The sequence below is a fragment of the Schistocerca cancellata genome, chromosome 5, assembly GCF_023864275.1.
Source record: "Schistocerca cancellata isolate TAMUIC-IGC-003103 chromosome 5, iqSchCanc2.1, whole genome shotgun sequence".
Taxonomy (NCBI): domain Eukaryota; kingdom Metazoa; phylum Arthropoda; class Insecta; order Orthoptera; family Acrididae; genus Schistocerca; species Schistocerca cancellata.
In genome coordinates this window covers 82,085,378-82,111,373 of record NC_064630.1, presented here as the reverse complement: position 1 = coordinate 82,111,373, position 25,996 = coordinate 82,085,378, and the positions used below count along the sequence as shown (strand labels likewise).

The 25,996-nt window shown below is 42.4% G+C and overlaps 1 protein-coding gene across 1 annotated transcript in view; it reads right to left on the bottom strand.

The window, feature by feature from the left end:
• The window catches only part of LOC126188215 (uncharacterized), a 434,258-nt gene extending 414,560 nt beyond the window's left edge, over nucleotides 1-19,698 (bottom strand). The window contains exons 1-2 of the mRNA XM_049929768.1: nucleotides 19,102-19,698; nucleotides 18,601-18,687 (exon numbers count right to left, since the gene is read on the bottom strand). Coding sequence (XP_049785725.1) covers nucleotides 18,601-18,687; nucleotides 19,102-19,464 — 450 coding nt within the window. The 5' untranslated portion in view covers nucleotides 19,465-19,698. The remainder of the gene's footprint in view (nucleotides 1-18,600; nucleotides 18,688-19,101) is intronic.
• Nucleotides 19,699-25,996: the final 6,298 nt, after the last annotated feature.

Here is a 25,996-nt window from a genome sequence, read left to right as displayed (position 1 = left end):
CGAACTAACGTATTGTAAGCCATTTCCTTTGTTGAAGGACTGCATATCTTCAGGATTCTACCAATAAACCGCAATCTAGAGTTCGCCTTACCCGTTACTTGTGTAATCTGATCATTCCATTTGAGATCATTTCGAACAGTCACACCCAGATACTTGACTGAGGTTACCGCTTCCAAAGACTGATCATTTATTTTGTACTCATATATTAATGGGGATTTTCGCCTTGTTATACGCAGTAGATTACACTTACTAATATTGGGAGATAACTGCCAGTCATTACACCACGCATTTATTTTCAGCAAATCTTCAACGATTTGTTCACAACTTTCGTGTGATACTACTTTCCTGTAGACTACAACACCAACGGCAAACAGTCTAAGGCCGCTGTCAATACCATCTACCAGATCGTTTATGTAAATCGTAAAAAGCAGAGGACGAGACGATGTAGTATTATGTTCTGTACAATTTTTACTTAAAAGAAAACGCAAACCAATGAAATGCAAAGTAAAATTTGTATGTGGGGGATACTATTTTGGACCATACTGCATTTGTTCGAAGTACTCTCCGCCATACACTACACAGTGATATGCCGAGTGTGAAAGTAATGTAGTGATCATTGTTAATTCTTTGTCCAATGAGTTCATGTGCTTAGCCCAAAAGTTTTTTTAGCTCTTGTTGCGTTTTATCAAGCAGTAATCACACCAATCTTTAAAAATGGAAACAGAAAAGATTGTAACAACTACAGAGATATCTCTTTAATCAGCGTTGTGGGTAAAATCTTCTCGGGTATTGTTGAAAGGAAGTGCGAGTTTAAGTTGAGGACAAATTGGATGAAAATCAGAGTGGGTTTAGGCCTCTTAGAGGTTGTCAGGACCAGATCTTTAGCTTACGGCAAATAATGGAGAAGAGTTGCGAGTGGAACAGGGAATTGTATCTATGCTTTATAGATCTAGAAAAGGCATATGACCGGGTTCCTAGAAGGAAGTTATTGTCTGTTCTACGAGATTATGGAATAGGAGGCAAACTTTTGCAAGCAATTAAAGGTCTTTACAGTCAGGCAGCAGTTAAAGTTGACGGTAAATTGAGTTCATGGTTCAGAGTAGTTTTAGGCGTAAGACAAGGCTGCAACCTGTCTCCACTGTTGTTCATATTGTTTATGTATCATATGTTGAAAACAATAAACTGGCTGGGTGAGATTAAGATATGTGAACACAAAATAAGCAGTCTCGCATATGCAGATGACTTAGTTGTGATGGCAGATTCGATTGAAAGTTTGCAAAGTAATATTTCAGAGCTAGATCAGAAATGTAAGGACTATGGTATGAAGATTAGCATCTCCAAAACAAAAGTAATGTCAGTGGGAAAGAGATATAAACGGATTGAGCGCCAAATAGGAGGAACAAAGTTAGAACAGGTGGACGGTTTCAAGTACTTAGGATGCATATTCTCACAGGATGGCAACATAGTGAAAGAACTGGAAGCGAGGTGTAGCAAAGCTAATGCAGTGAGCGCTCAGCTACGATCTACTCTCTTCTGCAAGAAGGAAGTCAGTACCAAGACTAAGTTATCTGTGCACCGTTCAATCTTTCGACCAGCTTTGTTGTATGGGAGCGAAAGCTGGGTGGATTCAGGTTACCTTATCAACAAGGTTGAGGTTACGGATATGAAAGTAGCTAGGGTGATTGCAGGTACTAGTAGATGGGAACAATGGCAGGAGGGTGTCCACAATGAGGAAATCAAAGAAAAACTGGGAATGAACTCTATAGATGTAGCAGTCAGGGCGAACAGGCTTAGCTGGTGGGGGCGTGTTACACGCATGGGAGAAGGAAGGTTACCCAAGAGACTAATGGGTTCAGCAGTAGAGGGTAGGAGGAGTCGGGGCAAACCGAGGAGAAGGTACCTGGATTCGGTTAAGAATGATTTTGAAGTAATAGGCTAACATCAATGTTAGCACTGAATAGGGGATCATGGAGGAATTTTATAAGGGGGACTATGCTCCAGACCGAACGCTGAAAGGCATAATCAGTCTTAAATAATGATGATGCGTTTTGTTATCCTTCAAATCTAAGAAGTCTATTCTGCCACTCCCCGCAGCTTCGTACTGTTCCAATAACATCACAAGGGCAGCATCCACACAAAACTGGCAGGAACAATGGCTTTTCTCTCGAATCGCACTCGACGACGACGACGCACCGTGCGTGCAGAGCCCACGTGGCGGAGACAGCGGCTCGGCTCGTTAACAATTCTCCACCTGCCGCCGGCAGACGACTGCGGGAAGTGCCCTCCCCTGCCCGCAGGCAGATAGAGCCTTATCCGACGACACGCCTCGGCAACGCCGCCGGCGGAAACGAGAATGCGTCAGGAAAAAACGAAAACGGTGGGTATGCGTCACTCAGGTTTTGGCAGTTTGTGGTCAATAGTAGGCAGGATCTCCCTTACTGCCTTTAGAACACCAAAATTGAATAGTTAGCACTCGTACTAAAATACGCTTTACAGTAAAACTATTATCCAACGAAATTCGTCCTCCCAATTGTTTCTGATGCTGTGGTTGTTGTTAATGTCTAACACCCCCTCGACGGCAATGGGTGGATTGGTTGTTGTTGTTGTTGTTGTTGTTGTGGTCTTCAGTCCTGAGACTGGTTTGATGCAGCTCCCAATGCTACTCTATCCTGTGCAAGCTTCTTCATCTCCCAGTACCTACTGCAACTTACATCCTTCTGTATCTGTTTAGGTTATTCATCTTTTGGTTTTCCTCTACGATTTTTACCCTCCACGCTGGCCTCCAATACTAAATTGGTGATCCCTCGATGTCTCAGAACATGTCCTACCAACCGATCCCTTCTTCTAGTCAAGTTGTGCCACAAGCTCCTCTTCTCCCCAATTCTATTCAATACCTCCTCATTAGTTGTGTGATCTACCCATTTAATCTTCAGCATACTTCTGTAGCACCACATTTCGAAAGCTTCTATTCTCTTCTTGTCCAAACTATTTATCGTCCACGTTTCACTTCCATACATGGCTACACTCCATACAAATACTTTCAGAGACGACTTCCTAACACTAAAATCTATACTCGATGTTAACAAATTTCTCTTCTTCAGAAACACTCTCCTTGCCTTTGCCAGTCTACATTTTATATCCTCTCTACTTCGACCATCATAAGTTATTTTGCTCCCCAAATAGCAAAACTCATTTACTACTTTCAGTGTCTCATTTCCTAATCTAATACCTTCAGCTTCACCCGACTTAATTCCACTACATTCCATTATCCTCGTTTTGCTTTTGTTGATGTTCATCTTATACCCTCCTTTCAAGACACTGTCCATTCCGTTCAACTGCTCTTCCAAGTCCTTTGCTGTCCCCGACAGAATTACAATTTCATCAGCGAACCTCAAGTTTTTATTTCTTCTCAGTGGATTTTAATACCTACTCCGAATTTTTCATTTCCTTCACTGCTTGCTCAATATACAGATTGAATAAAATCGGGGAGAGGCTACAACCCTGCATCACTCCTTTCCCAACCACTGCTTCCCTTTCATGTCCCTCGACTCTTATAACTCCCATCTGGTTTCTGTACAAATTGTCAATAGCCTTTCGCTCCCTATATTTTACCCCTGCCGCCCTCAGAATTTGAAAGACAGTATTCCAGCCAACATTGTCAAAAGCTTTATCTAAGTGTACAAATGCTAGAAACGTGGATTGGTATGGTGACTATAAAGAAATCCCTACCCCGTTGAAAAAGCCTGAAGAAATATTCAGGCATTACCCTGGTGACAGAATCATCCATATATTGTCTTGGAAAGACCAAAGAAAAGGCTAAATAACGATGAGTTAACTAAGTTTAAATCTGTCTCCTTTACGGCACACCACCGACTAATTCAGTAGTTTCAGTCAGTCATTAATCAAGTCTACTAAGTGTTTCGCAGTAAGCTCGGGCTAGCATACCTTAACTTGGTAGATGGCTTTTCGAAGAAGATAAGATACCTCGCTACCAAAACAAGTTGGCAGTAAAGCAGGACGAGTTCGAACATCTCTCTGAAGAGCTCTTTGTCACTACTAAGGGACGCTAGAGACTGATCTCGCAGAGGAAACTTAGGTGATTTACGTCTCCCGTCCAAGGCCAAAACACATCACCTGGTTCAGTGACAGACTTCTCCATCTATCCTTGTCAAATATGTCCCTCCTCGATACCGAACTCCCCTTCCTCCTCCCAGTCGGTGACATGTTTATTTCACATAAAACCTCAACTTTTGACATTTTTTGGAAACCATGTACACAACGCTTCCATTTTATTCTGTAACAAAAATTTCTCTGTGAATTCAATATGTTTTCGTTGTTTCCTTTGGCACTGAATTAATTAACCTAAATCCCATTGCTAAAACGCAAATGTCATTCAACCAAGAATTAATTTGAACTCTGCAATGCATTCAGTATGCTATGAAAATGAATCTCCAAGTATTAGATCCGGCAAAACAATCAACAATAAAAACTACAAAAGTACAGCTACGAGAGCAATGCGGTTTTCGCGCAGGCGTGTGCAAAAACATGGAACTTTGAAAATAGAAAATGTTTTCGCAGAATAAGTTTATTCAAGGACGGGCGACGGTCTAGGGAGCCTGGAGCGGCTATTAATCTTAATTTAAAAAGATTTTCTGGGTCGTACAAGTGGGAATTACATGCTTGCTTAGGCAAGCCGATCTTTCACAAGTTAACCTGATAAAGTTTCGCTAAAAATATCGTTGTGGAGAGAAAATTTTCCTTGCCATTGTAGGAGACGCATAAACAATAAGATGGCGATAAAAAATTTGATTTCAACACTTACACGAAACTGCACAAAATAATGGATTAGGCAAAAATTTAAAACGTGTAAGAGGGCGAAATGAAGTTGATACAAAATGACTACAGATAACATAAAAGTGTTCTCAATACATACTAGGCACTTCAGTGTATTTACGTCATCGATTTCCTTTGCGACACCGAAAAAAGGGCAAACGCAATGACGATAGACAACAGTAGACCTACCAAATAAATCTTGTCAGGCTGAAAATAGCAACTTATGGGTACAAGGAATGAACAGACATGACAGAAATGAAACGTCCTGACGGATTAAAGCTGTGTGCCGGACCGAGACTCGAAATCGGAACCTGCCCCTTTCACGGTCAAGTGCTCTACCGACTGAGTTACCGAAGCACGATTCGCGACCCGTCCTTACTTCCGCCAGTACCTCGTCTCCTTCCAGACTTCACAGAAGTTCTCCTACGAAACTTGCGAGATTAGTACTCCTGAAAGACAGGACATGATGGAGACATAGGAGATGTTTACAGAATGAATCTCAAAGTTGTCGTGAGTCTGTTTAGGTAGCTGAGTCGGTAGAGCATTTGTCCACGAAAAATCGAGTCCCAGTACACCACAGGAATCTGCCAGGAAGATTCATGCCAGCGCACACTACTGCAGAGTGAAAATTTCATTCCGGAAACATCCACCAGGCTACCAGGCTACGGCTAAGCCATGTCTCCGCAAGATCCTATCTTCCAGGAGTTCTAGTCTCGCAAGTCCTATCGGAGGGTGTATGGACTTGCCTTCCTCCATATTTAGTACAGAGTTACGCAGAAAATTATAGGCAAACCTACAGGATAATATGGACTCCAAACCACTATGCAACTGGGCATTTCTCGTCTTAAATTACCAGAAACGAAAGAAGAGATACTTATTCGAAAAGAGACCGCTATGGATTGAACTTGGGATTTTTCAATTTGCGGTCTAGTATTCACAAAAAAAGCTGAAAAAGAAAAAAAATACTGGAAGATCGAAATGCTATTGGAAAGCGAATATGAAAACAAAACGTTGCAGAAGTAATTCGATGAGTTATTTTGCGTTGTCCCCAAATGGCCGAAATCAAATGAAGACGAAATGTACCTACAAACATTTGCACCACACAACTTACCCATTTAGATGTCTGAGAAGTAATGGCAATTTAATTTCTTTCTTTCATTTTTACTTACTTTTTCAGCTTCATTCCTGTGACGAGGGCGGTATCGTCTGTACTATCCGACCTACAGATTGTTAATTTTTTGTGTTACTCTGAATGATGCTGTAGTTTAATAGGACTTCCAAAACAGCGTCTACATATGGAAATAAAATGAATGATGGGGATCTTCTAGGTATCTAAGATGAATTGGTTTCTGTCTCAGTATCAGGTTGGCCACAACAGTTAGAGCTATCGGAATTTTACAAGATGGTTGCATTTTAGATTGTCCGTACAGGTGTATTCAGGATTTTCATTCGACTGAGACATGAATAACCCCTGTCCTGGTCCACCTTGAGGCGGTAGCTACATAATTATTACGCTAGCTTTGTAATCAGCGAGCACTGTCACCATGGTGCTGGGTAGAAAAGAAAAAAAATCAACAATAATATACGTTCTGAAGACGATTAGGGAGGTAATAGGAGCTAAGATCACACTGCCATCCAAATGTAGGCCTACGGAGTGCAATTGCTGTTGTAGCAGACGTCGGATAAACGCAAAGTTAGCACAGGTTCTGCCTCCAAATAAGCTATCCTGAAGACAGCAACGTGAGGCACAAACCCTTTGTAAACGATGGAGACGTTTGCGGCGAACAAAGAGTGATTGTTCTGCTGCGGCAGAGATCATCACGATTTCAGGGAGCACGCAGCTAACAATGACGTCGCTGGGAGCCTCATGAATGCGCGAGTGAAGCTGTCCCGCTTCATTAAATATCCAGGGGCGCCGGCAGCTCTAACGGAACTGCAGTTCTACAAAGAAAACTAACAATAGATGCGACAGGGCGTGCAAACCGCTACACCTCTCCCCCTCCCCCAAGACTAGAGCACCGGAAGGACGCAGAGCTAGACGGAAGGTTAAGAGAGGCGCATGAACAAGGGTTAAATTACAAAAACAAAACAATTATTAAAAATAAATGGCTAAAACACCAAGCTTAAAACATAAAACATAAGTAGATCAGAATGATTTAAGAGAAGTATACATAGTAAAGTACTGTTGTTATGGCTGCTGCTCGTGGTTAGTGCTGAATATATTTACAGGGTTACTACAAATGATTGAAGCGATTTCACAGCTCTACAATAACTTTATTATTTGAGATATTTTCACAATGCTTTGCACACACATACAAAAACTCAAAAGTTTTTTTAGGCATTCACAAATGTTCGATACGTGCCCCTTTAGTGATTCGGCAGACATCAAGCCGATAATCAAGTTCCTTCCACACTCGGCGCAGCATGTCCCCATCAATGAGTTCGAAAGCATCGTTGATGCGAGCTCACAGTTCTGGCACGTTTCTTGGTAGAGGAGGTTTAAACACTGAATCTTTCACATAACCCCACAGAAAGAAATCGCATGGGGTTAACATCGGTTTTCCAATCTCCTGCTTAAGAAATGCCGAACATCATGATGGAAGTGCGGTGGAGCACCATCCTGTTGAAAGATGAAGTCGGCGCTGTCGGTCTCCAGTTCTGGCATGAGCCAATTTTCCGCGGGCTACGCGTGAAACTTGTCCGCACGCGTTCAACCGTTTCTTCGCTCACTGCAGGCCGAACCGTTGATTTCCCCTTACAGAGGCTTCCAGAAGCTTTAAACTGCGCATACCATCGCCGAATGGAGTTAGCAGTTGGTGGATCTTTGTTGAACTTCGTCCTGAAGTGTCGTTGCACTGTTATGACAGACTGATGTAAGTGCATTTCAAGCACGACATACGCTTTCTCGGGTCCTGTCGCCATTTTGTCTCACTGCGCTCTCGAGCGCTCTGACAGCAGAAACCTGAAGTGCGGCTTCAGCCGAACAAAACTTTATGAGTTTTTCTACGTATCTGTAGTGTGTCGTGACCATATGTCAATGAATGGAGCTACAGTGAATTTATGAAATCGCTTCAATCATCTGTGCTGCTAGAACATGTGCCTTTACAAGTACGACACAACATGTGGTTCATGCACGATGGAGCTCCTGCACATTTCAGTCGAGGTGTTCGTACGCTTATCAACAACAGATTCGGTGACCGATGGATTGGTAGAGGCGGACCAATTCCATGGCCTCCACGCTCTCCTGACCTCAACCCTCTTGACTTTCATTTATGGGGGCATTTGAAAGCTCTTGTCTACGCAACCCCGGTACCAAATGTAGAGACTCTTCGTGCTCGTATTGTGGACGGCTGTGATACAATACGCCATTCTCCAGGGCTGCATCAGCGCATCAGGGATTCGATGCGACGGAGGCTGGATGCATGTATCCTCGCTAACGGAGGAATTTTGAACATTTCCTGTAACGAAGTGTTTGAAGTCCTGGTACGTTCTGTTGCTGTGTGTTTCCATTCCATGATTAATGTGATTTGAAGAGAAGTAATAAAATGAGCTCTAACATGGAAAGTAAGCGTTTCCGGACACATGTCCACATAACATATTTTCTTTCTTTGTGTGTGAGGAATGTTTCCTGAAAGTATATATATATATATATATATATATATATATAGGGTGTTACAAAAAGGTACGGCCAAACTTTCAGGAATATATATGGTGGTGCAAAAGTCCGGAAACACCCTGATAAAATCCAAATGGAGTAGCGAACAAGGAAACAGAGTCCGTACACACGAGGAACGGGAAGGGGGAAACTTTATAGCTTATGCCACCAGCATGGCGGCCATCTTGGATTCAACTCCAAAATTTCAAATGGGAATGTGGTCATGTGACATATCAAACAGATAGAGAATTTCACCAGAACAACAATGCCGTTGTTATTTTAAGCATAGCTTTATTCATTCTCGGGTTATAGCCAATTACTTGCGACAGCAGTGGGATGCTCGGCAGCGTGAGTATTACGTACTGAGAAGTCATAAAATGGAGTCTGAAACGGTGCAAAGTGACTATCCCATGCCTGATATGTTACATGTGTTTAACTGTTAGGTATCATTTACTCATGCTAACGTTTTAATCATTGTTTCCTTATTTACAGGTTACAAAATGTCCTTAACACACGAAGAACGCATTGAAACCATCTTAATATCAGGTTAAAGAAGCACACAGGTCACTGCTGAAGATTTTAACAGTCATCGCTCAACCAGACAGCCCATCACTCACAGCACAGTTGCCAAGCTTTTGACGAAATTCCGAGCAACAGGTTCTGTCGCAGATAAACCTAAGGCTGGAAGACCAAAATCCGCCACCGATGAAGCAACAACAGTGAGCGTGGTGGCATCATTTAGCAAGAGTCCGCAACGGAGTACTCGTCGCCTGTCACAAGAATGTGGGGTTAGCCGTACCTCCATACTGCGAATTTTATCACAGCACAAATGGCACCCGTACAAAATTCAGCTGCTCCAACACCTGAACGAGGATGACCCGGAGCGTCGGGTACAGTTCGCATAATGGGTGACACAGCAGCTGCAGTTAACCCACGTTTCCCCTATCAGGTGCTGTTCAGTGATGAAGCCAATTTCTTTATCAATGGTGAAGTGAACAAGCAGAATCACAGATACTGGTCCGACACAAATTCGCACTGGACTGATGCTTCCAAAACGGTCGACACATAAAAAGTGATGGTCTGGTGTGGTGTGTGGGGTACCAAAGTCGTTGGACCTTTCTTTTTATTGATGGTACGCTAACAGCCAACGGTTGTCTGAGGTTATTGGATGAAGAAGTGTTTCCCTCGTTGTTAACGGAGGACGGGACATTTCCGGAATTCTTCCAGCATGATGGAGACCCACCACATTATGAGCACAATGTGCGAGCATACCTGGATGTGCAGTTCCCTCAAAGGTGGAGTGGCCACCACGTTCACCAGATTTGACTCCTTTGGATTTTTATCTTTGGGTTCATGTCAAAGCACTGGTTTATTCTGTGAAAATACGGGATTTGCATCATCTAAAGCAGCGCATTGTTGATGCGTGTGGTCAAATTCAGCCTGATGTGTTGGTCGAAGTTCATCAGGAATGGGTTCAGAGGATAGCATTAACAGTCCAACATAATGGAAAACATATCGAGCCATTCCTATGAATGCTGGTGGTCTCTCGGGACTGTGTAACATCGGCATAATGTCTCTTCGGCACATAACACACATGCTGCCTAGTGTCCCACTGCTGCCACATGTAACTGGCTATAACCCGAGAATGAATAAAGCTATGTTTAAAATAAGAACGGCATTGTTTTTCTGGTGAAATTCTCTATCTGTTTGATATGTCACATGACCACATTCCCATATGAAATTTTGGAGTTGAATCCAAGATGGCGGCTTTCAAGATGGCCGCCATGCTGGTGGCACAGCCTATAAAGTTTCCCCCTTCCCGTTCCTCGTGTGTAGGGACTCTGTTTCCTTGTTTGCTACTCCATTTGAATTTTATGAGGGTGTTTCCGGACTTTGGTCCATCCTGTATATATATATATATATATATATATATATATATATATATATATATATATATATATATATATATATATATATATATATATATATATATATATATATCAGAAACTGCCCACAGATCCATCGCTGGGCATTCCCACGCAGTCTGATGAATCGCTCGCGGCTTGACGACATTGCTCCCTACCTGTGGATCATTCCTCTTCTCTAAAATTTGTTGTGTTTACTGCTCGAGTGTTTGGGATCCGAACCAGGTCGGACTGAAGGAAGACATCGAAGGAATTCAGAGGAGGGCTGCTAGGTTTGTTACCGGTATGTTCGAACAAAACGCGAGTGTTACGGAGATGTTTCGGGAACTCCAATGGGAATCCCTGGAGAGAAGGCGACATCCTTGTCAGGAAATACTTTTATGGAAATTTAGAGAATCGGCATTTGAAGCTGACTCCCGAACTATTCTGCTGCCAGCAATATACATCGCGTGGAAAGGCCGCGAAGACACGAGAAATTAGGGCTCATACGGGGGCGTACAGACAATCGCTTTTCCCTCGCCCTATTTGCGAGTGAACAGGAGGGGAAATGACAAGTAGTTGTACAGGGTACCCTCCACCACGCACCTTAAGGTGGCTTGCGGAGTATCTATGTAGATTATTATTATTAATTTCGCTATTGTCGCGTACAGTTAGAACTCTACGTTATTTGGGGAGAACAAACCTCTCTGAAATGTAAAATTGAATCCGGGATTGTCATTTATGTTAAGAAGAAACATAAACAGAAAAACAATGGCATTTATAGATTTTGCAGTTATTAGCATTTCAAGTTTGTGCCGTAGAAATAGAAATTCATGGGAGGTTCATACCAGTAATAACGATGTACATAACTCCGTCTGGTAATTTTGAATTTGTGAAACAACTAGAAGCATTATTGTAGTTTTTAACTTCGAAAGAGATAATATTACGTGTAAAGTCACCACTGGTGACTAACCTATCCTTACAATGAACATTCCAATCTTAACTTAGGATTTCGTTGTCATTGACGTCTGGTTCCAACCAGCTTTCTGTTCCCAGTACTATCTGTGCATTATAACCTTCACGCGTGACCTACACAGTAATTTTTAGTGTTACTTTATTCCCCTTCGGTATATTTTGTATACATCTCAAACTCAGTAGCGCCATTTGAGACATATCAATTTTATACACAGTACGATATGGCTAGGAACTATGCTTGTGAACGCACACGAGGAGACTTGGCTGTGGTCCGTAAACAGCTGGAAGCTGTGTTGGCTACCGTCGACAAGCTTCTAGCTAATGCTCAGACCTGTTCAAATGTTTAATAAGACATACCGCTCGCACAGCTGCACTTAAGCATCTTTTAATTTCATATAGTGTGGCTCTCCCTCGCACCACTTACAAGTGTTCCATTAACCAAAATTTCAGAAGCACTATGTAAGTACTTACAGTAACACTAATAGACTGTCAACGAACAAAAACATTTCCGAAATGCATACGCAACATCTGACCGGTCCGACCTCACTCCAGAGTAGGTGGCAGACAGTGGTGGGTTCGCGAGTCACTGGGCAGAAGGCGAAAGAGGGAGCAGGCCGTGTGGCTGGCTCCCTGCGTCTTAGCAACAAGTAGGAGCTGCTACCAGTGTTGATGGTAACTCTGAGACAGCACTGGATGTCTTTCCTGTTGGGCCAGCAGTCTATTTTCCTGCCCAGTCCGGACCAAGTACAGAGGGTGGGTATGCTTTTCATTGGGAACTATAATGTTAGGCGGGTGATGGAGCCCCTCAGGGAGATAGCAGGAAAGGCGGAAAATAATTCCAGCGTGCATTCGGTATCTTTGCCGGGAGTTCTCATCCGTGATGTGGAGGCGGCCCTGCCGGGGGCTATCGAGCGCACTGGGTGCAACCGGCTGTATGTAGTGGCATATGTCGACACGAATGATACCTGGCGCTCGAGTTCTGAGGCTAACCTCGGCTCCTTTCGGCTGCTGGGTGATTTGGTGAAGGCAACTAGCAACGCATGCAGGATCCAGGCTAAGGTGTGTGTGTAGCATCGTACCCAGGGTTGATCGCGGTATTCTGGTTTGGAGCAGAGTGGAACGTCTAAACCAAAGGCTCAGACGACTTTGCGACAGTACAGGATGCGAATTTCTCGACCTCCGTTGTCGGGTGCAGAATTGTAGGGTTCCCCTTAATAGGTCAGGCGTCGTCACAGCGAATATAGGGCGAGTAATCGCTTCTCCAGCTAAATGGTCAGCCAGCTCATTCCTTGAGATACCCACACGACATGGTACCCACAGGAAGACAACTAAGCAGGCAGCACAAATGTCAGAGGGAAGGTCATGAATAGCAGATATCACAGGACACAGGGATCAACAGCTCACTGTGTCACTGCAAATGAGAGTGCGGTCAAGGAAGGCTTGTTCAATGTAGGGCTCTGCTAATGGTTGTCAGCTCCGCCATAGTAACACAGTATGTTACTGGCAACGAATATTGTTCATAGTCGGAGGGAGTTGTAAAAGCATTTCCCTTCCCACCAATGGTTTTAGAGCAGTCAGTGTAAATGACGCCGGCCGAAGTGGCCGTGCGGTTAAAGGCGCTGCAGTCTGGAACCGCAAGACCGCTACTGTCGCAGGTTCGAATCCTGCCTCGGGCATGGATGTTTGTGATGTCCTTAGGTTAGTTAGGTTTAACTAGTTCTAAGTTCTAGGGGACTAATGACCTCAGCAGTTGAGTCCCATAGTGCTCAGAGCCATTTGAACCATTTGTAAATGACGTAAGTATCCTGGTACTGGAGGATGAAGGTCAGAGAAGAGGAAGATGACTACAAAGTGGTGCTGAAAAGTTCCTGGCTTTCTTGCCTTATGGTTGAAATAAAAAAGTAAATTAGGTCTAATTTTAAAGTTAGAAATCTTAACATGTAATTGTGTAAACATTAAGTGTTCAATATTCATAAAATTTGTTCTGTTGCAAATAATAGCCGAGATGGAAGAGCCACAGTCAAGTTTCTGGTCACTGGAGTTACAGGCCGTATTGAAGTTTTTGTTTCTTCAGGGAAAATCTACAAGCGACACTCACACTTAAATATTACAAACAGAGAAGAGTATGCTTCCTACAGTCCTGAGAAAACTGATAACCTCGTTTCATGACTGGCCATTTCATTGCTGAACACGAGCCGCGCAATTATCACCCTGAAACTGCAACGGACACTGCAACATCGAACGCTGTCCATGAGCTGATTCTTCAGGACTGACGAATATCCACAAAAATGACAGCTGAGATCTGAACGTCTCCCAGGAGCGTGATGGTTTCATTATCAACACAATCCTAGACATGCACAAGCTTTCAGCGAAATGGGCTCCGAAATATTTGAACTGTGATCAACATAAGGAACACGCTGAGACATCGAAAGCCAGTTTGAAACTCCATAGATCTTTTTGGTGACTGAGGACAGTAGTATAGCGGCAAGAAAGACCAGATCTCCAGACATTCCAATGAGACCCCATAAGTGAAATAAAAATTCCCTTTTCAAAGGGCGCTAAATATATCCTTATCTTCAAACTCATAAATGAGTTACAGTTATGACGTTAATACCAAAGGAATTTTTTTATTACGTTGGTCCGCGTTGCTCACACCTTCGAATTACCGTCGTGTCACAACTGGCTTTGCAACCAAACCACATAATATATGGAATAATCTAACTATGTCATCATCCAATGACCTGTACTAACCTATGTACTAGGAACACCAATTTATTCTCTGATTGTGAGTCGAAATATCACGAAATTACGCAAGTATGACAGCAATCGAAAAACACATTCAGAATGGATCGTTATTGCAAGCGAAGTACGGGAGGAAGATTAAGCTTTAAAGTCCGGTAGATGGCGAAGATGGGGAAAGGTTCAAGACCTATTCTTTTCAAAGAAATCATCCCGGCATTCGCCTTTATCGATTTACCGAGACCTAAGAAAATCTAAATCAGGACGGGGATTTGAACACTGCTTCTCCCAAATGCGAGAGCCAGCTGGCTCGGTGACGGCAAGAGTCTCTGCACACGTCGTTGACGGTAGCACCCTACCATCTGATTGACAGAGGCAATGCGGTATGCTCTAGAGTAGTGAAAGGCGTTACTGAAAGATTAAACAGTCTCTGAAGACAGCTCCGACAAAACTTCGACTTTTCTTCGTAACTACTGAAACGATATATAATTAACAAATAACCAAACTACGAAAATAATTTTCGACATACGGGAAACGACTGATTTACGCTACTCTGTCGTTCTTCCTCCCTAATCTGCAAACCAAGTTGTTCCTTTTAAAATAGAAACCTAGCAATTCATACTTCGTTTTACGGCTGCTTTCTGCTGCCACGACTAAATTTTACTGCGTCAACGACTGCACTGTCGTGCAGCTCAGAATTGTGTCCGAGGCATTTCCCCAAGTCATTTCACTCGCAATGCTATGTATTTTAAAGAACAAGCAGCGTCTCCAGCATGGTTACATTTCTCGTGTACCTATTAAAACAAAACGTACTTTTCCCTTCAACATCGAAGCACACTGGACTCTCATTCGGGAGGACGACGGTTCAATCCCGCGTCCGGCCGTCCTGATTTAGGTTTTCCGTGAGTTCCCTAAATCGCTCCAGGCAAACGCCGGGATGGTTCCTTTGAAAGGGCACGGCCGACTTCCTTCCCTGTCCTTTCCTAATCCGATGAGACCGATGACCTCGCAGTTTGGTCTCTTCCCCCAAACAACCCAACATTTCCGCTGCTATGAAAACAGTTTCACCTTACCTGTCCTCAGGTGATAACAATAAAGTAATACTTACGTTGACGGAGACGAAATCTGACATTCGTCTCCTGTTCTCCCTTTCTCTCCTCCATGATAAATGTCATACTTCAGGATATGGTTTAAGTACGTAATTAGGAACGGTCATCCTAGATAACTATTACGCAGTACATTTCAGAATTTACTTCGCGATTTTAGTGACTTAAAAAGAAACATTTATCAGATATGGAAAGGATGTTACTAACGACAACTCTACACATGAGCTACATTACGCAATGTCTTTCGGCACATTTGCTTTTTTTCTTCTTAAAAAAAAAAAAAAGAAAAAAAACGGCGGGGGAATGATGGTGTTACGTGAACTGAGATATTGCAACTTTACTGTCTTCCCCATTTATCGAATCAGTTAATGTAGGCATACTTCGGTACATAATAAAAAAAATTCTATAGAGGGACACTACTGCCCCAGCAATACAACAAAATTAAGTTGTTGATTTCAACCAAGACTGTCGTACTTTTCAAGGTCAGTGCCGGAACTGGTATCCTCTCACATCCTGAAGCCCAGCCTGATATTTCGCATATAGAAAATAAAAATTATTCTAAATTATGAGCTCCGTAGCTAAAATAGTCTGATTAATGAAGAACTCGCAGCCTGATGCAAGCGTTTCGAGTAGATAGCATTTGAGCGGTTAGCGCGTCAAAAATATCAGTATACCTCCAGAATGAGATTTTCACTCTGCAGCGGAGTGTGCGCTGATATGAAACTCGCTGGCAGATTAAAACTGTGTGCCAGACCGAGACTCAAACTCGGGACCTTTGCCTTTCGCGGGCAATTGCTCTACCGACTGAGCTACCCAAGCAACCCGTCTTCTTCAGAAGCTTGGTATTGGTTTACCAGGTGTCAAAATTTTCTTCACAGAAGTATAATGCCATGACACATGGAAAAATGTACATAATGTATGTGATTATTGTAACTAATATGGAGTGAACTGCGAGTATCTTAAACTTGCACCAACGGCGGTTCTTACTGTATTGCCAAAAAGATTCTTATGGCATACTACCTCTGGGTATCCTCGTTTTCTCCCTTCAGTATGGTGTGTACGTGGAAATTTGTTTTATCTCGGAACCTGTCTATGTAACTTCGTGCCAGGGTACAAATTAAACTACTGCATACTCTGAATTGTCAAAAACAACGTAGTCAACGTTTCCAGTTTTGAGATGACTATGGGCACGTTCCATACACGGAGCTGACGTATGACCAATTTCCCTAATAGCACCAAGGAGGTGGCTCGCCTAGAAGTAAACAACTGACAGATGGATCACCAACAACAGTATTACACGCCCTCACGCTAGATAAAAGACTGCGGAGAGGCTTGGTATTTAGCCTAGCAAACAAGTGCAAAGTATGGAACTGTAGGACGTTATCGCTCATCTGCTTACTGCCGAACACATACGTACAAAATTTCTTCCACATCAGCATTCGAACTGGATACCTCCGAATACATCGCAGCCGCACAAGGCTGCGGAACCACCACGGCCAAATTTATTGCAGGTGGCCAGTTCCCTGGCCGAATACATTGAGCTATCTTGCAGGCACTATGGAGACAAGTTACTAAGAACGAAAGCATCACAAGTTTCCTCTCTAAAGGATGATTCTGTACTACACCGACGCGTCATTCCAATCAAAATCACAAATCGCGCTCAGAAAAGCAGAAACTGCATTCGACTCTGCGCAACACGATAAGAATAGTTAAGAACGACTCAAATTCTCCAAGCAGCGCTCGAGATAGCCATATCAAAATACATCACTTTTTGTGAAGACTGAGACAAGAACTGCTCAGCGTGTTTCCACCGCTGTTTACTACGGAACTCGCTAATTACAGATCTATCCTTCCTTCATCGGGTCTCCCCAGCCACCAGCGCTGTCACTGCTGTGTTTTACGGTTCATATTCTAATTCAGAAATATAATGTGGACGATAATGTATCTTGGCAACGAAATATGACAGTGTAAACCACTACGCGGTGCCGTCTTCGAAAATTTTCTTAGACTCAACAATTGACAAACCCTGACTCAACTTTATTGAAATGTCTGACGAAAAGGGGGACAATGCGGAAACCTTGTTTCCTTCTAATCAGAATGGTACACGAGAAATAATATTGAGAGAGGAATGTTGGAATAAACAGCACCTGCCACGTATCATTTCTTCTCGGACTGACTAGGAAGCAAACTAGGCAAAATTTTCCTAACAAATTAAAACTTTGTGGCGGGCCAGATTTCGAGCCCGGACCGTGAAGACAAAGCAGATGAAAAATTGAAAACCGATTCTTAGCAGATTAAAACTTCGTGGCGGGGCAGAATTCGAACCTGAAGCCCAGCCTTTACTGAAGAACTCTACTGTAGCTGGCTAAGCTAATTCATCACAGTAGCCCATCTTTCTAGAGTTAGTCGTACAAGCCCCTACAGGATGGAGTTTAGGAAGTAGAGAAGTGTAACAGAAGTGAGGCTGTGAGGACGGTTCATTGACGTGCCTATGTAGCTCAGTTGGTGAGAGAACTGCCCGCGAAATCCAAGCCCCGATCCAACACACTGATTTAATCTTCTAGGAAGTGAACGATTCATTCTTGAAATATCGGACAGGCTACTAACAGCGGCAAAAGCATTACTACATCCCGTGCTTTACAATTCAGTAGAACTGGAAAAAAAAGCAGCACGGACATGTTGTACAATTGGAAGTATTCTCTGCTATGCACTTGACAGTTATATGCAGAATGTGGATGCAGATATCATTTGCCACTGCGAACAGCGTAGCCGCTGCCTACGCCTAGTGTTATGCAAAGGAGCGTAATCACGACATACGAAAACATGTGACATCTCACTCTCCACTGAGAAATCAGAGCAGCCGGTAACAGTAACTCGCTCCGTTCACGCAAATATAAAGCAATAGGCCTAAGGTTATTGGCACTCCTATGTAAAATAGCAGAATATGACAGCTGAGTAGCCGGTGGTCCCCATAATGTGTTGCACTGGCTGCGAAAGAGAGCTTATACGACAAAGAGTGCGTTCGTTGGTGGAGTAAGCTAAAATATCTGACAGCTGAGCGATGTCACCTTTAACATTACCATTCAGATGTTTCGTGCGTAGTTGATCACCGCAGAATACATAGAATGATCTACGAACTCGACAAATTTTATGCCAGCAAACCAAGTACTGTAGGTAGGAGTCCTAAGAAAACTTCATTCAGATAACAGTACGATTCCTATCAGTCATTTCAAAGACAAAGTATGCTCATCGCTGCCCAAAATATTATTTACGGCCGAGCTCTGTAACTACATCGGTTTAAATGTGAGCTGGCGTCTTAGTCCTACGTTTAACGCATTGTAAACATGCTGTCAGCAGACGACAATGCGAGAGAAACAGCGATACTGACCTGTTCGGAAGAATTCGCAGCTTCTCTCGTAATTGCCTGCGTTGTGTTATCTTTCGAAGCCTCGGTCTTGTCCAGTTTCAGCGCGTCCTACACAGAATAAAGAAAACATTTTTATGAATCTTGTTAGGGCTATTCTATTGTAAATAACACGCAGCGCGCAATAGCAATAGAATCGACGAGAGAACCGAAGCGTGCGCAATATCAACAGAATCAATGAGAGCACCGAAGAGTACGCAATCCCAAATCATACTACCACGAAACTTACAAGCATTTTTAAGTTGGAAACTAGACGCGTGATTATCGGCTACCGTATACATGCTTGTGTATTAAACTAATACACAGTATACCCAGGCGCAAATACTCTTACGATGATTAGGTATTAGAACCTTCCACTTACCGCGCAGTACATTCTTTACAACCCACACACACAACAATGACTCCAAAATATTTTGGTACCTACTTTATTGCCTAGAGGAATTAATCTACATTGACAATATTCACCTGTTTTTCCTTCCACATCTTGAAGACTTCACGATGCTGGTGTCTTCTTGTTGGGAATGCTTGCCTAACAAATGGAGAGTCATGAAAGCCGAACACGGGCAAAGAAAGGTCAATTTTATTTTGTTCTGTGTTGGAGTTACATTGTGACGTATTTAAATCTGTTGTTAAACTACGGGGTCCACTGCAAGGAGAGTTGTCTTCATCTTCTTCAGTTACCGGTATCGCTTCAAAATACGCATAGTCGAGTGACTTACTCTGACGTCTGTACTCAGTCGCAAATGACCTAGCAAACGAGCTTCTAAAAGCATTGTTGGGAGCAGTGTCGCCAGATAAATCAAATTCTATTTTCTGACCGTCTCCCATTTTACACAAAATTCGAATGATGCTTTTCGTTCAGTTTCGCGAGTGTCTTCGCACACATATTATTCTGCATTCACACTGTCACTACCATATAATACTACGAAAACACATTTTCGTTCATTGTAAACAGTTAACACAACATGCTACTGTTTCAAGCATTAAACACGACTAACACGAGTACATCGCTGCAACATACACAAACTATCGAAGTTGAACTAGCCGGAATACGCCGTCAGGCTTCTGCGCAAGCGCTGTTTGAAAGCCGCAGGTCAGAGAGCTTAACACAAGGCTATACCACTTTCCAGAGCTGCTCAAACGAAAACGTGCCTCACCTTCACGATGATCGACAATATGCGACCTATCGGACAAATGTATTGGGGATTATTTAATTGCCTACTTCACGGTTTGTCGGATAGACAGCTAATCAGAAATAATTGCTTTTAATTAGAGCAATATTTATATGTTAATAAACTGATGAATCAGATTCATTACGTATTTTTCTCTAATTTTCTTCATATTTATATTATCTGTCTTTTCATGAATGTCGAGTTATTTTACTCGATGTTCATTTCCAATGTCAACGACAATTGACGTAGTTAGATGCACGCGAAAAGAAGGAGAAAGATAAATGGACTGTTACATCAAATACTTCGCTACTGATCGAGGAAATATTTATCCATTCATTCATTCGTTGTTTTCCGTAGATTCCATCAAGAACGAATGTGGAAGCTAACCTCGTTGTGTGGAATGACTTACGGTAAACATTAGCAAAAGACAAGCTAATCATAGAAACTTAATAGGTTTGCTGCAGTAATACTAAAATACCACTACGTCTCATTTAATACAAGTCAAGCATATGATGGCTAAATTTAATGAAGTAAACTAGAAAGAAAACTACTGCTTGATAAATAAAAAAACTTGCTTCCGCCTCCGTTTTACAAAACAGCTGCTATTTATCCGTTATAGGTAATGTAATATTTATATTCGATACAGTTGTAGTTGTCAGTGAAAATATTTCGAGCAGCTGTATCTGTAAATATTGAGTCCAATTTATAGTAGGCTTACACTACCATCCGGGCGGTTTATGAGCACTGCTGCTTGGATTGTAGCTAACAGAACTTTACAATTCTTCAGTCTAGATCTTTAGGTAATTTGTACAAAGAGCAGCTGATGAGTTGGGTCTTCAGTTTCCTTTGAGGTGGTAGAGATTACCAGTTTCGTACTTAATGTTGGAGTGGAGCATGTTTAATATTTTCCCATCAGAGTACATACTGTAATTCCATTCTGAACCTTAGACTAAGAGGCAAGATGTACATGAAAATAGTGTCTTGTATCAAGATTGTGTAAATCACGGTTCAGCTAAAACTGATGTTTACTGTCATCCAAGAAACAATAAAGGAATAAATTTGCTGGCTACTGAGTATAATAATTCTAACCATCTTGTAAAGCCTTCTACGGGATATACCACCATGGCTATTTACTTCATGCAGTATTCTTACCGCCCATTTTTGCTGAATAAACGTTTTATTTACTATAGATGCACTGCCCAGAAACCAATTTCAGAAGACAAAAAGAGATAAAAATGCAAAATCAGACAGCACTCTTACCTTAGGTCAATAAAATGAGACATATTTCGGGTCGACAGAAGCGTCCAATCCCACGTGTCGGCTTTGACCCGTGACGTGAGGGTGTTTTCCGTATTTCCCTTATTTCTAAGTGTTAATGTGTTAAACTCTTCCACTGTTGCGCCAGAGCTGAGGAGGATGCAAATGTGTCCTGCAATGACATTTGGATGAGGTGTTGATCTCTGGGTGGTGCGACCTGACCCATTTTGTCGTATTCTTCGGCCTTCTGTGAACCATTTTGCACACATTCTGCAGCATTTTTTATCCAAGAACTGGGCACAATTTTTTGTTCAAGGGATCAATGATAGATTATAGATAGAAGAGTGGCTAACTCAGCCACAAATTCAGTATAGAATCTTACAGGAATTCCATTGGGGCCTGGAGCTTTGATAAGTTTTAACACCTTCAGCTGTTTCTCAACACCACTGGTACTAATACTTATTTCAGTCATCTTTTCAGTGATAAGGGGATTAAACTGGGGTAATGCTCCTGGGTTGTCATTTGTAAGAGAACATTTGAAAATGGAATTGAGCTTTTCAGCTTTTGCTTTGCTATCCTCAATTTCAGTTCCTGTCTCATTCACTAGGAACTGGGCACTAACTTTGGTGCCACTAACAGCCTTTACATATGATCAAAATTTCTTTGGTTTTGTGAAATGTCTGACAACAGTCTCCCAAAGTAGGCATTGAGGGCACCAGCCATTGCTTTGTTGATAGCCAAATGCATTTCATTCAGGATCTCTCTATCTATAGCTGTACACTTTGTTTTACGCATATTGTGCAGTAATTTGTTTCTTTAGAAGTTTGTTTACAGTGACTGTATACCATGGAGGTTCCATCCCATTATGAACTGTTTTACTGGACGTTTATCTATCCACTGTGTGGTCAAATGTAGTTTTAAACTTGAGCCCGAGTTCCTCTACATGGTCCTGACCTGTGCTGAAAGTTTCATGTTCCCCACTGAGATACAACTCTAATGATTTTGTATCTAGTTTACTGAACATATATATCTTTCTGTTTGTTTTTAGTTGTCCTTTGCACTTTGGTTATCATTGTTGCCACAACAGCGTCATGGTCACTGATACCAGTTTCGATGTGGACACCCTCAAAGAGATCAGGACTATTGAGTTTGAAAGAGGGTGCATTATTGGCATGAGAGAATGTGATGCTTCGATCCAGGAAATTGCTGTTCATGTGGGACAACGTGTTTTGATACTGCAACGGGTGTGTGCAGAATGGTTCACAGAAGGTCATAGAACATGACAAGGTAGGTCATGTCGCACCACCCAGACCACCCTCTGAGATGATTGATGCCTCATCTGAATGCCATTGGATGACAGATCTCAACAGGGGTGACAGTCCATTGGCCTTTATTACAGCGTGGGTTATGTGCACATTGTCCACTTCTTGACCTATCTTTGACGAATGTGCAGAAACCTGCTATATGGCAATGGTGTATGGAATGCTATCACTGGGAGCAGGAATGGCATCAGACAGTGTTTTCGGAATTGAGGTTCTGTTTGTAAGAAAATTATAGCCACATTATGGTTTGCAGCACGGGGAATGTTAGCGGAGTGACTGAATTCGCACAAGACATAAAGCACCAACTCAAGGACTTATGGTGTGGGGAGCCATTGGGTACAAACATAAATCAAAATTGGTGCTTGTTCAGGGCACGGTGACTAATGTGACCTACATGAATGACACCCTACAACCTGTAGCCATCTTTCTGTACAACACCCCAGACGCCATTTTTCAGCAAGACAACACATGACAACATGCTGCATGAATGTATGCCTTCTTGATGTCACAGGATGTCAGCCTTTCGCCCTGGCCTGCCAGATCACCAGACTTATCGCCAATCGAAAATGTGTGGGATATGGTGAAACGACGGGTGCAGCGCTGTTACCCAGGGCCAACAGCCACAGCTGAACTTTGGAACACGGTGAATGCAGCATGGATGGCTATACCACAGCTTGCTGTTTGCACCTTATGCGTGTTGATGCTACCATGCATGAAACAAGTGATCAGGGCCCTTGGCAGACCCTGTGCATACGAGGCAACATGAAACATGTTGAAACGAGATTCATCATTTCTGCAGAACATACTAATGTACATGTCCTGCAAATATGAACATTCTATATCTAGTCTTTCAGGGTGTTCTGATTTTCCTGAACATGAGTGTATCTCTGAACTGAGAGTTCATGTATCACTGCAGTTTTTGATTTTTATGTGTAGCAAGCAGATGTGAGTTGGTAGTAGTTGTGTGATAGCATAGTTGGTTGGAGCCTGGTGTTGTGCAGTTATAATGGAATGAGATGCAACCAGTCATGATGAACTGCATTGAATATTGGTTTCTGTATCTGTTTTAAATTGAAATTATGCAGAGTGTTTTGACTGATGTTAATAAATGAAAGAATCAACATACATTAAAGAAACTGAAGTGAAACTAGAGCTCCTGCTTCATTATTAAATTTCACTGTACATTTGTGAAAACTACAACCCATCCCCCTTGTAGGAAGCAAGATCATCACAATAGACAACCCGCCAAAGACAACCCGCCAAAGGAGAATTTAGCTTCAGTGAGACCAAAGCTAAATAACTGTTATTGTTTTTAGCAGCCACTAGCTCATTTTCTATTATCACACAAATAGTCGCACTGTTTATAAATGCCCAACCTTGCATATTGTTTGTTAATTCTACCATAATGGAAACCATAATTGAAACCAGGCCTTTTAAAGGGTACAGGACTGTGTTCACATTGACAGTTCTGGTTATTGTACAAGTTCACAGCATCACAATGCCCCACATAAATGTGTCTTTGCTTCCACGCTGGAAACAATGCAGTCAAACCACTATCTAACCATATGGAGCCCAGCTACGAGGGTAATCCCAAAAGTAAGGTCTCCTATTTTTTTATAAGTTCATAGACCTGTTTATTTGTACAATGGTTTACATCAGTTCACAGCTTGAACATTTAGCTATTTTTCGACGTAATCACCACTTCTGTCGATGCATTTTTGTAGATGCTGTGGCAGTTTTTGTATGCCCATATCATACCAACTCGCTGCCATGCTGTTCAGAAAGTTATGAACCTCTTCTTTCAACTCGTCATCGGAGCTGAATCGCTGGGACCACAGTTAATGCTGACAGGTACTGTGAGACTCTGAAGAAACTCAAACGGGCAATTCAGAACCGTAGAAGAGGAATGTTGAGCAAGGGCGTACATATTCTCCATGACAACGCTCGTCCACACATCACTCGGCAAACTGTTGCTCTCCTGCAACAGTTTCAGTGGAACGTAATCACCCACCCACCCACCCTATAGTCCTGACTTGGTGCCCAGTGACTTTCACCTGTTCCCTAGGTTAAAAGAACATTTGGTTGGAAAGCAATTCAGCTCTGACGACGAGGTGAAAGAAGAGGTTCATAACTTTATGAACAGCATGGAGGCGAGCTGGTATGACATGGACATACAAAAACTGCCACAGCGTCTACAAGACTGCATCAACAGAAATGGTTATTATTTCGAAAAATAGCTAAATGTTCAAGCTGTAAACTGATGTAAACCATTGTAGAAATAAACAGGTCTATGTACTTATAAAAAAAATAGGAGACCTTACTTTTGGGATTACCCTCATAGCTGGGTTACACGAGATTTCCAGGTTCTCTTTAGTGGTGCATGTGATCAATGGGATTTTGTATGGCAAAGCCATCAGATTACAAGACTTATTGCATTATGGACACATTTTCCAGGAATTTTCTCTGACGTTCTCTATCAAAACTGCTTCTATTTCAAGTGGACCGTACATGGACATGGTTTGCTATTGCAGAGACTATACTGGCTAGTCACAATGTCATAAAAGTGCTTTGAAAGTTTCCACTTTAATAGTTAGTGACAAAGGACAGCAGAATGTCTCCCCAGTTTTGGAGGCTTTTACGTGAATTAATAGATGCATCCTCATGCTGGATGACACACTTTGGACTATATGGTTAAGTAAACTGCCTCCACAAATACAGACATCAGTGATTTCATGTGAATGTGATATGTGAGAAGACAGATTCCACATGGCTGATAGAATTCTTGCACTCCTGCAGCAGCAGCATCATTACTATGATGGAAGTAGCAACAGCTTATGCTAGCAGTATCTCTTTAACCCTCTGATGCAGCAATGAGTTTTCAAAGAGTGCCAAGCACCTGTGGAGAGACAAGACAACAAAACTGCCGTTGGTGCAGTTTTACATCAGATGATAGCTAGTCAGCTACAACCACTTCGGTTCTGGTTACAGAAACTCATATCGTCACAATGCAAATGGTCCTGACACTGTATGACAGGGAGTTGTTGCCACTCTGTGAAGCAAACACTTTGGTGAGGACATTGGAGGAAGATGGTTCACAATTTTCACAGATCTTTGGCGTCAGGTGCACTCAATCCTCAAGTCAGGAAGAGACTGTACCCTTCTCTTCTGCCACCTTGACTTTATTGGACAATTGAAATCAGATGTATGGCACCTCAAGGGAGCCAACAACATTGTGGCCAACTTCCTCTCACATATTAGTGCAATTGTTGTAAATATAGACAATGACAAAACTGATTGAGGCACAGCAGCAGAATCCACACATCATTGCACTTTTGTGAAAACGAGATGGACAAGACTCCCCACTATGGATGAACAGTTATGGTATGATACCTCCCAACACAGGTTATGCCTAGCGGTTCCAAAAAAAATCCGCAAAGTAGTTTTTGACAGTCTGTGTAACATGTTGCAACCTGGAGTCTGACCACCCACCAAGTTGGTTTCAGAACGTTTTCTCTGGTCTAACATTGAAGCAGACTGCAGAACATGGACACAAATGTGTATAAGCTGTCAGCTCAGCAAAGTCAGATGTCACATGTTCCCCAAATGTTG